The sequence below is a fragment of the Hemibagrus wyckioides genome, linkage group LG14 (assembly GCF_019097595.1).
Source record: "Hemibagrus wyckioides isolate EC202008001 linkage group LG14, SWU_Hwy_1.0, whole genome shotgun sequence".
Classification (NCBI taxonomy): Eukaryota; Metazoa; Chordata; class Actinopteri; order Siluriformes; family Bagridae; genus Hemibagrus; species Hemibagrus wyckioides.
This window is the reverse complement of record NC_080723.1, coordinates 24,922,900-24,935,648: the sequence shown is the minus strand read 5'-3', so window position 1 is coordinate 24,935,648 and position 12,749 is coordinate 24,922,900. Positions and strand designations below refer to the sequence as shown.

The 12,749-nt window shown below is 42.4% G+C and overlaps 1 protein-coding gene across 3 annotated transcripts in view; it reads left to right on the top strand.

The window, feature by feature from the left end:
- The first annotated feature begins 410 nt into the window (after window positions 1-410).
- Window positions 411-12,749, top strand: part of ehmt2 (euchromatic histone-lysine N-methyltransferase 2) — a 33,816-nt gene continuing 21,477 nt past the window's right edge. Inside the window, exons 1-9 of one of the 3 annotated variants that reach the window (XM_058408354.1) lie at window positions 411-503; window positions 1,770-1,809; window positions 1,954-2,022; window positions 3,094-3,290; window positions 3,992-4,058; window positions 4,167-4,249; window positions 4,415-4,591; window positions 9,933-10,001; window positions 10,083-10,203. In XM_058408354.1, coding sequence (XP_058264337.1) covers window positions 474-503; window positions 1,770-1,809; window positions 1,954-2,022; window positions 3,094-3,290; window positions 3,992-4,058; window positions 4,167-4,249; window positions 4,415-4,591; window positions 9,933-10,001; window positions 10,083-10,203 — 853 coding nt within the window. In that variant the 5' untranslated portion in view covers window positions 411-473. Of the gene's footprint in view, window positions 504-1,769; window positions 1,810-1,950; window positions 2,023-3,093; window positions 3,291-3,991; window positions 4,059-4,166; window positions 4,250-4,414; window positions 4,592-9,932; window positions 10,002-10,082; window positions 10,204-12,749 lie in introns of all 3 variants that reach the window. The other 2 variants (XM_058408352.1, XM_058408355.1) reach the window with 2 other exon arrangements.

Below are 12,749 nucleotides of genomic sequence, written 5' to 3'. Positions count from 1 at the left end.
AAGTCAGGCATTTTTAAGTTTGGAGTCAATATGTCGCCATAGCAACCAAATTTAATGATGATATTAATGACTGGTGAACATTAGGCAATCCTAGACCAGGGTGACGTCACTCATCCAAGTGAAGTAGTGACTCCTCCTACTGTTCATATTAAAACATCAAACATATTTAAATATTCAGTAATCAAATGTAGTGTTTGCAGGTTTAGATACATAAAATAGAGCATTTTTCCCACTTTTACAGATAAAGAACTATTTTAACAAGAATAACAACAATAAAATTTTAACAACAACAACGATAACAAGAATAAATACATTTGATAATCATAATCATAGTTACGGCATATTTTTTCTTAATGAATTGAAGTGTAGAGACTTTTATTATGAAATATGGTGAAGCGCGGCGGCCATCTTGTGTCCATTGGCGCAGTGTGTCGGTGTTCACCCTGTGCGTTGTGTTTCTTTTCGGCACTAAGATGTCCGCAGAGGGGAGAAGGATGGAACAGGTGGGTGTACAAACTTACAGTCACCCTCACAGAGCAGGTCACTGTATCTGTTACAGCACATACACACCTGTATATTACCTACACAGGGGCGTGTGTGTGTGTGAGACAGACAGACAGAGAGAGAGAGAGAGAGAGAGAGAGAGATGCACGATCGGTAAAGAGACTCATATTTTACTAGAGGAGAGACAGACAGATGAGTGCATTATTATTCAGAGAGTGAGAGAGAGAGATTGTTATCCAGAGAGAGAAAGAGAGAGAGAGAGAGACAGATAGACGGATACATGCATTATTTTTCAGAGAGAGAGAGAAGGAAAAAGAGAGGGAGAAAGAAAGGAAGAGAGAGAAAGAGAGGAAAAGAGAGAGGGAGAGATAGACAGACAGATAAATGCATTCTTTTTCAGAGAGAAAGAGGGAGAGAGAGAGAGAGAGCGACAGATACACAGATGAATGCATTATTTTTCAGAGGTAGAGAGAGGAAGAGAAAGAAAGGAAAAGAGAGAGGGAGAGATAGACAGACAGATAAATGCATTCTTTTTCAGAGAGAAAGAGGGAGAGAGAGAGAGAGAGAGAGAGCGACAGATACACAGATGAATGCATTATTTTTCAGAGAGGTAGAGAGAGAAAGAGAGAAGAGAAAGAAAGACAGATAAATGCACTATTTTTCAGAGAGAGGAAGAGATGGACAGATAAACATGTAGACAGGGAGAGAAGGTGTTTCCTTCACAGGTGTGTGTGAGAGAGGTAGGTGGAGAGATGCAGGCAGTGAGACGGGCATAGAGAGAGATGGGTAGAGATGGAGAGAGGGTGAGAATGAACATTAATATCACTCTAATAATAATATTAATAAAAATAATAGACAGTGGATTACTCAGCCTGTGGTTATGATTTCTCTGTGGAACAGAATTTTATAGTAACTTTACCTGATAATGTTCCAGAAGAAAACCAATGGTGTAAAATGTTCATGATGGGGATACTGTTGCTAAGCAACCGGGAAAATATCCACTGGACATAAGCTAGCTACTGATTAAGGGTAATGATTCAGCTAGCTAGCATGTAGCTGTACACACACACACACACACACACACACACACACAGTGTAAATGCTACAGAATTGTTAAGAACATCAGCTTTGACCTCAGATGTGTGGTGAAATTACTCAGAAGTCACTTTGCTGCACTTCCTGTCCAGTCTTCTTCTCATCAACACTGTAGCTGAATGATTAGCATTAGCTCGCTAGTTTTAGTTGTGTTTCTGTGTTTTATTCAGGATCCGTCCGTTTGTGGTCCAGCGCACTGTGAACCCGGGGGTAAGACCCTATAGTTCAATCAAATAAAATGATTTGATTTGTGAAAACTCATAACATAATATTTATATATATATATATATATATCTGTTTCTTTCTTTTCCACAATGGCCGCTCGCTCATCTTTATGAACTGCTGCACTAGCAGAGCCAAGCGTTTCCCCCAAAGACAAGCAGAGTGCTGAGAAAGCAACAACATCTGGAAAAAGCCTGGCAGGTAAACCTCGACTCGGACACTGGACCCTGCGTCCAGTTTATCTTTGAATTTATCTAGCTGGTATACACTATATTGCCAAACGTTTTGGGACACCCCTCCAGATTATTGAATTCAGGTGGTGGGTTTCAGGGGTTGGGCTCGGCTCCTTAGTACTTTTGGCCTGTCTCACAGTCTCCACTCTAATTCATCCTAAAGGTGTTCTATGGGGTTGAGGTCAATTTCACATTCAGTTTTTATTTGTCACATACATGAATAAGGACAGAACAAAAGACAAGGATAAAATATAAAAATACGAAATATAAAGTATAAGAATACGAATTATACTAAAAATACAAAAAATAAAATATAAAAACAACAAGTTCACAGTAAGTAAAAAATAAAATATAATAAAATATAATAAATATAAATAAAGCAAGGTATGGTATATATGTATGTAAAATAGATATGTATATAGGAAGTGTAAAATACAACAACTGTGTTATGCAAAATTATATAAAATTATATAAAGTGTAGTGTGCACTAGTGTCCAAGGTGCAGACAGCAGCAGTAGTCGGGGTGGTCACGAAGTGGAATAAGGTGATGAGAGCAGAGGTATTGTCCATCTTTAAAGTGCAGATGTGCAAAAGTCCTCTTTGTATGTAAATGGGAGCAGACTGTGCAACATGTATGTTTGGGTTGTATTGTGTGCCACAGTCCTGTAATGTGCAAATGTCCAGTGTGGTTGGTTGGAGTTCCAACACATGTGTTTAGGAGCATCTGTGCAGGCCAGTCAAGTTCCTCCATACCAAACTCACTCATCCATATCTTTATGGACCTTGCTTTGGTCACTGGTGTGCAGTCATGTTGGAACAGGAAGGGGTCATCCCCAAACTGTTCCCACAAAGAGCATGAAATTGTCCAAAATGTCTTGGGATGAAGGTGAAGCATTAAGAGTTCCTTTCACTGGAACTAAGGGGCCGAGCCCGACCCCTGAATTCAATGATTTGGAGGGGTGTCCCAATACATTTGGCAATATAGTGTATATCAGTGTAGTGCTAATTCTCAGGCGTTCTGTCTGTGTTTCTTTGCTAGGTCATGCAGCAAAATCATTGCCTCCATCATCGCCCTCTTCTGTTTTCGGTCGCGCTAAAATGAGCGTGTGTGGACCGGCCAGTAAGACACAGGTCTCTCCATCCCCCTCCGTAATTTCCTCTCCACCGTCCACGTCCAGTCCTCCACCCAAAGTCCACAGAGCCCGCAAGACTATGAACAGACCCCCCATCTCACAGGTAAGGCTGGAGGATCCATCTGTCCACGTCAGGTTCTTCATCCCCACTGGATGTGAGGAAAGTCCTGCTCCTGTGATGTCACGACTCTTATTACAGTCATATGACCAGCACTGGAGTCTGGGAGTGTAAACTGGTGTGTTAATGAGGACTGGGAGAACCAGATCAGATCATCCTATTCAGGAAAAGTTGTTTCATATGTTGTAGATTAGATGGATGGACGGTGTATCAGAGCCCTTCCCCCTCTGATCAGCAGTGGAGTAATCTAGATTCAGATGAATTGAGGTCTGTGTAAAGAGGAAGTATCAGATAGTACCCCTTTGGTCAGGAATAGTTTGTTCCTGTTTTAGAAAGGTGGATATCTGATATCTTCCCCCTTTTTATTCAGGAATGGTTTGCTCCAGTTTGAGTGGTTGATGATGATAGATGGTGTTCAGGATTAGTTCCAGCCTGAGATGGATGGGGAGGTGGTGTATCAGATGTTCCCTAGAGATTCAGGAATGGTTTCTTCCGGATGGAGATGAATGGATGATGTGTTAGAACCCGGTTCTTAAGCAATATGATGTTCTGGTGTGAGGCGGATGAGAAGATGCTGCATCAGGAATAATCTTATCAAACCTCATCCAGAAGCCCTCAGTGACAGCGTTAGTGAACAGGTCACTGGACATTGCAGGTGCATTGCTTAATCCGTGTGTGTGTTTCAGGTGCGCACTGTCCAGGCCACTGTAACTCCAGAGAAACCAAAAACAAGTAGCGTTTCAGATGATACAGGTTTACACTCTCTCTTCATTAAAGACTTTTATTATGACGTGAATTTAAATAGAACTCGTGCTAACATTAAGGCTAATTTATTTGTTGTGGTGTTTTTCCTGAATTTAGCGGTAAAGAAGCAGAAGTTGGACACTGAGTCCACTGCACCCCCTGCAGAAAAGTCTGAGAAGTCCTCCGAGCAAACCACAGAGGTGAGAAGAAAATGTTTTAATTAGATTAGATCATTAATTAATTATAATTATAAAATTCATTATTATGAATGATGAACCAATCAGCAGACAGATGAGGAGGAGGTTTGTTGCTGTTCTTTCTGTAAGTTAACTCACATTCTGTGTGTGTGTATGTTTTCTCTGTAGACTGCAGTGAGTGTATCACCTGTACCTGTGGTGGAGAAGGTGGAGTCTGTTGCCCCGGAGACCAGAGAGGTGAGCTGTGGTTGGCTGGAGGATCTAGATGATGATGCAGACGAGGAAGATTTTCACCTTCTGTACAACAGTTACGCTGGAGATGATGTTATCTACTCTGACAGCAAGGTGCTGATACACACACACACACACATATACATACACACACATATATAGTGCTGTGAAAAGGTTTTTGCTCCCTTCCTGTTTTTTATTTTAATTTTTTGCATATTTGTCACACTTCAAAGATTCAGATCATCAAACAGATTTTAATTTTACACAAAGATAATGCAGTAAATACAAAATGCAGTTTTTAAATGATGATTTCATTTATTAAGGGAAAAAAATCTGTCCAAACCTACCTGCCCCTAGGTGAAAAAGTAATTGCCCCCTCCTGTTAAGTGATGAAAAACTGTGATTAAGCAGATTATTTTAGAAAGCTGAGTTAAATTTCACTAGACACACACAGGCCTGATTACTGCCAGACCTGTTGAAGAAAGAAATCACTTCAATAGAACCTGTGACAAAGTGAAGCACGCTTAAAGAGGAACACATCATGCCATGATCTAAAGAAATTCAAGAACAGATGAGAAACAAAATAGTTGTCATGTATCTGGAAAGGGTTATAAAGGCATTTCTAAGGCTTTGGGACTCCAGTGAACTGCGGTCAGAGCCATTATCCACTAATGGACAAAACTTGGAACCGTGGTGAACCTTCCCAGGAGAGGCCGGCCTACCAAAATTACTCCAAGAGTTCAACGACGACTCCTCCAGGAGGTCATAAAAGAACCCAGAACAACATCTAAAGAACTGCAGGCCTCACTTACCTCAATTAAGGTCAGTGTTCATGATTCAACAATAAGAAAGAGACTGGGCAAAAATGGCATTAATGGGAGAGTTCCAAGGCAAAAGCCATTGCTGACCAAAAAGAACACAAAAGCTCATCTCACATTTGCCAAAAAATATCTTGATTTTCCCCAAGACTTTTGGACAAATATTCTGTGGACTGATGAGACAAAAGTTGAACTTTTTGGAAGGTGTGTGTCCTGTTACATCTGGAGTAAAACCAACACAGCATTTCATAAAAAGATCATCATACCAACAGTCAAACATGGTGGTGGTAGTGTGATGGCCTGGGGCTGCTCTGCAGCTTCAGGACCTGGACCTGGACTTGGCATAACTGATGGAACCATGAATTCTGCACTCTATCAGAAAATCCTGAAGGAGAATGTCTGGCCATCAGATTGTGACCTCAAGTCCACTTGGGTTATGCAGCAGGACAATGATCCCAAACACACCAGCAAGTCCACCTCTGAATGGCTCAAGAAAAACAAAATGAAGGTTTTGGAGTGGCCGAGTCAAAGTCCCGACTTAAATCTGATTGCGATTCTGTGGCATGACCTTAAACAGTCCATTCATGCTCCAAAACCCTCCACTGTGGCTGAACTAAAACAATTCTGCAAAGAAGAGTGGGCCAAAATTCCTCCACAGTGATGTGAAAGACTCATGGCCAGTTATCACAAACACTTGACTGCAGTTGGTGCTGCAAAGAGTGGAACAACCAGGTATTAGATTTAGGGGCGATTATTTTTTCACCTAGGGGCAGGTAGGTTTGGACAGATTTTTTCCCCTTAATAAATGAAATCATCATTTAAAAACTGCATTTTGTATTTACTGCATTATCTTTGTGTAAAATTAAAATCTGTTTGATGATCTGAATCTTTTAAGTGTGAGAAATATGCAAAAAATTAAAAAACAAGAAGGGGGCAAAAACCTTTTCTCACACACACACATATATATATATATATATATATATATATATATGTATGTATATACACTATATTGCCAAAAGTATTCGCTCACCCATACAAATAATCAGAATCAGGTGTTCCAATCACTTCCATGGCCACAGGTGTATAAAATCAAGCACCTAGGCATGCAGACTGTTTTTACAAACATTTGTGAAAGAATGGGTCGCTCTCAGGAGCTCAGTGAATTCCAGCGTGGAACTGTGATAGGATGCCACCTGTGCAACAAATCCAGTCGTGAAATTTCCTCGCTCCTAAATATTCCACAGTCAACTGTCAGCTGTATTATAAGAACGTGGAAGTGTTTGGGAACGACAGCAACTCAGCCACGAAGTGGTAGGCCACGTAAACTGACGGAGCGGGGTCAGCGGATGCTGAGGCGCATAGTGCGAAGAGGTCGCCAACTTTCTGCAAAGTCAATCGCTACAGACCTCCAAACTTCATGTGGCCTTCAGATGAGCTCAAGAACAGTGCGCAGAGAGCTTCATGGAATGGGTTTCCATGGCCGAGCAGCTGCATCCAAGCCATACATCACCAAGTGCAATGCAAAGCACCGGATGCAGTGGTGTAAAGCACGCCGCCACTGGACTCTAGAGCAGTGGAGACGCGTTCTCTGGAGTGACGAATCGCGCTTCTCCATCTGGCAATCTGATGGACGAGTCTGGGTTTGGCGGTTGCCAGGAGAACGGTACTTGTCTGACTGCATTGTGCCAAGTGTAAAGTTTGGTGGAGGGGGGATTATGGTGTGGGGTTGTTTTTCAGGAGCTGGGCTTGGCCCCTTAGTTCCAGTGAAAGGAACTCTGAATGCTTCAGCATACCAAGACATTTTGGACAATTCCATGCTCCCAACTTTGTGGGAACAGTTTGGAGCTGGCCCCTTCCTCTTCCAACATGACTGTGCACCAGTGACCAAAGCAAGGTCCATAAAGACATGGATGACAGAGTCTGGTGTGGATGAACTTGACTGGCCTGCACAGAGTCCTGACCTCAACCCGATAGAACACCTTTGGCATGAATTAGAGTGGAGACTGAGAGCCAGACCTTCTCGTCCAACATCAGTGTGTGACCTCACAAATGCGCTTCTGGAAGAATGGTCAAAAATTCCCATAAACACACTCCTAAACCTTGTGGACAGCCTTCCCAGAAGAGTTGAAGCTGTTATAGCTGCAAAGGGTGGACCGACGTCATATTGAACCCTATGGATTAGGAATGGGATGTCACTTAAGTTCATATGCGAGTCAAGGCAGGTGAGCAAATACTTTTGGCAATATAGTGTATATATACACACTTCTCACAAAAAGTTAAGGATATTGGGCTTTCTGGTGAAATTTCAGGATGCACCTAAAATGCACTATAACCTTTCCAGGTGAACTTAATTTGACCTTCTCTACCCTTTTGAATGCACATGTCCAACTGTTCAGTGTTTCAGTACTTTCTGCAGAACTTGCTGTTCTCTAACAAGGTGCTTAACGGCAAAATTCACAACTGGTGTTTGATCCATGAATCCACCAATAAATTTTCTGGTTCCATTAGAATTGGTATTTAAACAGTCCTCTTCATCATGCTGTTCACATTTTGACATCATGAGACCAAGACCACACCTAACAATTGATCAACAGAACCTCACCATTGTGAGGCTTCAAACAGGATGTTCTCAGAGGGAAGTGGCCACTGAGCTTAGAGTGTCACAGAGTGTCATCAGCAGGTTGGGACAGAGATACAGAGAGACTGGAAGAGTCGCAGAAAGGCATAGAAGTGGACGTCCTTTGGCCACATCCCACATTGATGACCGCTTCATTGTGAACAGTGCCCTGCGGAACCGGATGATGAATGCCACTCAACTCCAGGCACATTTAAGGGAGGAGAGAGGAACCCAAGTGTCACGTCAGACCATTCGAAACCATTTACATCTGCGTGGTCTGAGTGTTAGACGACCTGCAAGGGTACCTGACCACACCACCGGGCACAGGTGTCAGGCCAGGGAGCATTTACGCTGGACGAGGGACCGGTGGGCCTCATTGCTGTTCTCAGATGAAAGTCGATTCAAGCTGAGCAGAAATGATGGCCGCCAACAATGTTGGAGACGTCAAGGAGAGCGCTATGCATCAGCCACTGTTGTGGTGGTGTTACAGTCTGGGCAGGTGTGTCCACTCAATACAGAACTGCCCTACATCTTGTGAATGGTACAGTGACAAGCCAATACTACCTGAATAACATCATTAATCCATTCATTGTGCCCCTGCATGAACAACACAGGCCTAATTTCATCTTCATGGATGACAATGCTCCAGCTCATCGAGGTCGCATCATTAGGGAACGGCTGCTGGAGGCTGGGGTACCTCAAATGGAGTGACCTGCACTTTCTCCAGACCTGAATCCCATAGAAAACCTCTGGGATCGGCCGAGTCGCCGTGTAGAGGCTCGTAACCCTGCACCCCAGAACCTCAATGACCTGAGGGCCGCCCTTCAAGAAGAATGGAATGCCATGCCTCAGCAGACAATAAGTCGACTTGTGAACAGCATGAGACGTCGTGGTCAAGCTGTAATTGATGGTCAAGGGCACATGACAGATTATTGAGACATTGAGATTTTTTGTTGTGGTATACCCTCCACTGTTGGCTTTTGTTTCAATAAATTGTTTGAGATGAGGAAATCACCACTGCAGCTTCTACTTAAATGCCCTACTTTCATGATATAATATCACTGTAGCGTGAACTTTTTACATTTTCCGTAAATTTCACCCAAAAGCCAAATATCCTTAACTTTTTGTGAGTAGTGTATATGGGTATATATATATATATTTATATACACGACTCACACTGATGCACCATGCTGATGTAAATGGTTTCGAATGGTCTGACGTGACACTTGGGTTCCTCTCTCCTCCCTTAAATGTGCCTGGAGTTGAGTGGCATTCATCATCCGGTTCCACAGGGCACTGTTCACAATGAAGCGGTCATCAACGTGGGATGTGGCCAAAGGACGTCCACTTCTATTCCTTTCTGTGACTCTTCCAGTCTCTCTGTATCTCTGTCCCAACCTGCTGATGACACTCTGTGACACTCTAAGCTCAGTGGCCACTTCCCTCTGAGAACATCCTGTTTGAAGCCTCACAATGGTGAGGTTCTGTTGATCAGTTGTTAGGTGTGGTCTTGGTCTCATGATGTCAAAATGTGAACAGCATGATGAAGAGGACTGTTTAAATACCAATTCTAATGGAACCAGAAAATTTATTGGTGGATTCATGGATCAAACACCAGTTGTGAATTTTGCCGTTAAGCACCTTGTTAAAGAACAGCGAGTTCTGCAGAAAGTACTGAAACACTGAACAGTTGGACATGTGCATTCAAAAGGGTAGAGAAGGTCAAATTAAGTTCACCTGGAAAGGTTAAAGTGCATTTAGGTGCATCCTGAAATTTCACCCGAAAGCCCAATATCCTTAACTTTTTGTGAGTAGTGTGTATATAGACACACGCACACAGAGATGATGTCATCTACTCTCACAGCAAGGTGCTGATACACACGCACGTCTTATCTATTCCAGACAAACTCTCTCTCTCTCTGTCTGTGTCTCTCTCTCTCTCTCTCTCTCTCTCTCTCTCTCTCTCTCTCTCTGTGATGAGTGAGTGATGTCTGTGTCTCTGTGCTGTTGTGTTCTCCAGTCTGAAGATGGGATGATGGAGGGAGAGGACATGAGAATGGATGATGAGGTGGAGAGAACATCTGATCATGTGAGTAACTTCAGCCAATCACAGCAAAGATGAACTTCTGTGTGCTGTCATGTTCATTAATGTGTGTGTGTGTATCTATAGGGATCTTCATCTGATCAGCCAAAAGGAGGGCTGAAAAAGAAAGGGGAGTATGAATCACCATGGAAACAGCAAAGAAAGGACAGGAAGAGAGGCACACTGCCAGCTGCAGAGACAGACAGAGGTGTGTGTGTGTGTGGGGGGGTGAGAATAGATAGAAGGACAGACAGATGGACAGATGAATAGAAAGATGGAGATGGATAGAGGGATAGACACATGGACAGATGGATAGAGAGATGAACAGATGGAGAGATGAATAGAAGGATAGACAGATGAAGATAGAGAGATGAGACATGGATAGAGAATGGAGAGATGGACAAATGAATAGAGAGGTGGACAGATGAAGAGATGGATAGAGAGATGGAGAGATAACAGGACAGACAACACAATGACTGGAAAGTAGAGCTGCGCGATTAATCGTTATTATCGATTAATTCGAATTTATGGTTTAGGTTGAGAAACGAAAATCAATTTTACGATTTCACTGTGAGTCAGAGCGAGCTTCTGTGATGTAAAGAGCTTGTTTCCAAAGAGAGGCGTGGTTTCTTCAGTCGGATTGAAGAACGCACTGAAAGACGTGGAGGAGCCGAAGTCTGCTGCCGTTTTCATATGAAATTTAAAGGGTACTGAGACGATCATGAATTTGTGTAGAGTTTATGGAGAATCACAGAATTTTAGGAGGGCTGAATAGAAATGTTAAAAATGGTCTAGTGACGCAAACGGCGGCAGACTTCGGCTCCTTTCAGCGCGTTCTTCAATCCGCAGACCGCGGTGTCGCAGAGAGAGGATCAGAGGGAGTGAGTGTGTGAGTGTGTGTGTGTGTGTGTGTGTGAGAGTGTGTGTGAGTGTGTGTGAGTGTGTGTGAGTGTGTGTGAGTGTGTGAGAGTGAGTGTGTGTGAGTGTGTGTGAGTGTGTGTGAGTGTGAGTGTGTGAGAGTGTGTGTGAGTGTGAGTGTGTGAGAGTGTGTGAGAGTGTGTGAGAGTGTGTGTGAGAGTGTGTGAGAGTGTGTGAGAGTGTGTGTGAGAGTGTGTGTGTGTGTGTGAGTGTGTGTGTGAGTGTGAGTGTGTGTGTGAGTGTGAGTGTGTGTGTGAGTGAGAGTGTGAGTGAGAGTGTGTGTGAGAGTGTGAGTGAATGTGTGAGTGAGTGTGTGAGAGTGAGTGAGTGTGTGAGAGTGAGAGTGTGTCTGTGAGTGTGAGAGTGTGTGTGTGTGAGTGTGAGTGTGTGTGTGTGAGAGTGTGTGTGTGAGAGTGTGTGTGTGAGAGTGTGTGTGTGAGAGTGTGTGTGTGAGAGTGTGTGTGTGTGTGAGTGTGTGTGTGAGTATGTGTGTGTGTGTGTGTGTGTGTGAGTGTGTGAGTGAGTGAGTGAGTGAGTGTGTGTGTGAGTGTGAGTGTGTGTGAGTGTGAGTGTGTGTGAGAGTGTGAGTGTGTGTGTGTGTGTGTGATCAGGAAGACTATTTGTATTTGTCTTGTTCAGTACTCAAATGTTATACACATCTATACAATACAGTGGAATGCTGCAATAAGTTTACCATCCTACCCTGTTAGTCAAACCTTTATTGTATTTATTTATTTTTTATTTTTATTTTTTTTTACTATTATACCCTCACTGGGGTGGAGTCCCCCTTAAATGAAAATCCTAGACCCGCCCCGATTGTGCTGTATACACAGATGTAAAATGCTGTCCGGCTCCTGTGTGAGTGTATGTAGCGTGTAGGTTGAATGTTGAACTGATTTACAAAATTGTTTTTCTTCAGGGATTTTTTTTCTTTAGATGACAACTATTTATTTTATAAAAAGTGATTTAAATTACAAATCCCTCATATTTTGTTATATTACTTTATTTTGCTAGAATAATTAGAACTTGTAAAGACTGGTAAAAGTCTGCACTTTATTAATCCCAAAAAAAGGTTTTTATGTTGTATTAATTATTGATTTTCTAAAATAACAAAAAAAAACTTGTTAGTAAGTTTGTAGTTCATATGTGTGGTTATATTGTTTTTGCTCAAATTAAAAAGAAAATCTATCATATAGTCTCTAGTGTTTTATTAATTTTTTGTTAAAGAAAAATAATCGTTTTAAAATCGAATTCAATTTCGATTTATACGACATACCGCCCAGCTCTACTGGAAAGGATAATGGAGGGAAAGACAGATACTCACTTAGAAACAAAGGGATGGAGTGATAGACAGATGGAGGGAAAGACTGGTCAGACAGATGAAGTGAAAGAGGGAGGGACAGAAAGACAGAAGAAGAGAGAGGTGTGTACATGCAATAATTAGTTAAATTATTAAGAGAATATCAGTGTCTGTGTAAACAAGGCTGTGTGTGTGTGTGTGTGTTTGTGCACGTGTATGTGTGTGTTTGTGTGTGCATGTGTGTGAGCGTGTTTGTGTGTGTGTATATATGTGTGTGCGCGTGTTTGTGTTTGTGTGTGTGTATATATGTGTGTGCACGTGTGTGTGTTTGTGTGTGTGTGTGTGTATATATGTGTGTGCGTGTGTATGTGTGTGTTTGTGTGTGTGTGTGTGTGAGCGTGTTTGTGTGTGTGTATATATGTGTGTGCGCGTGTTTGTGTGTGTGTGTATATATGTGTGTGCCCGTGTGTGTGTTTGTGTGTGTGTATATATGTGTGTGCACGTGTGTGTGTTTGTGTGTGTGTGTATATATGTGT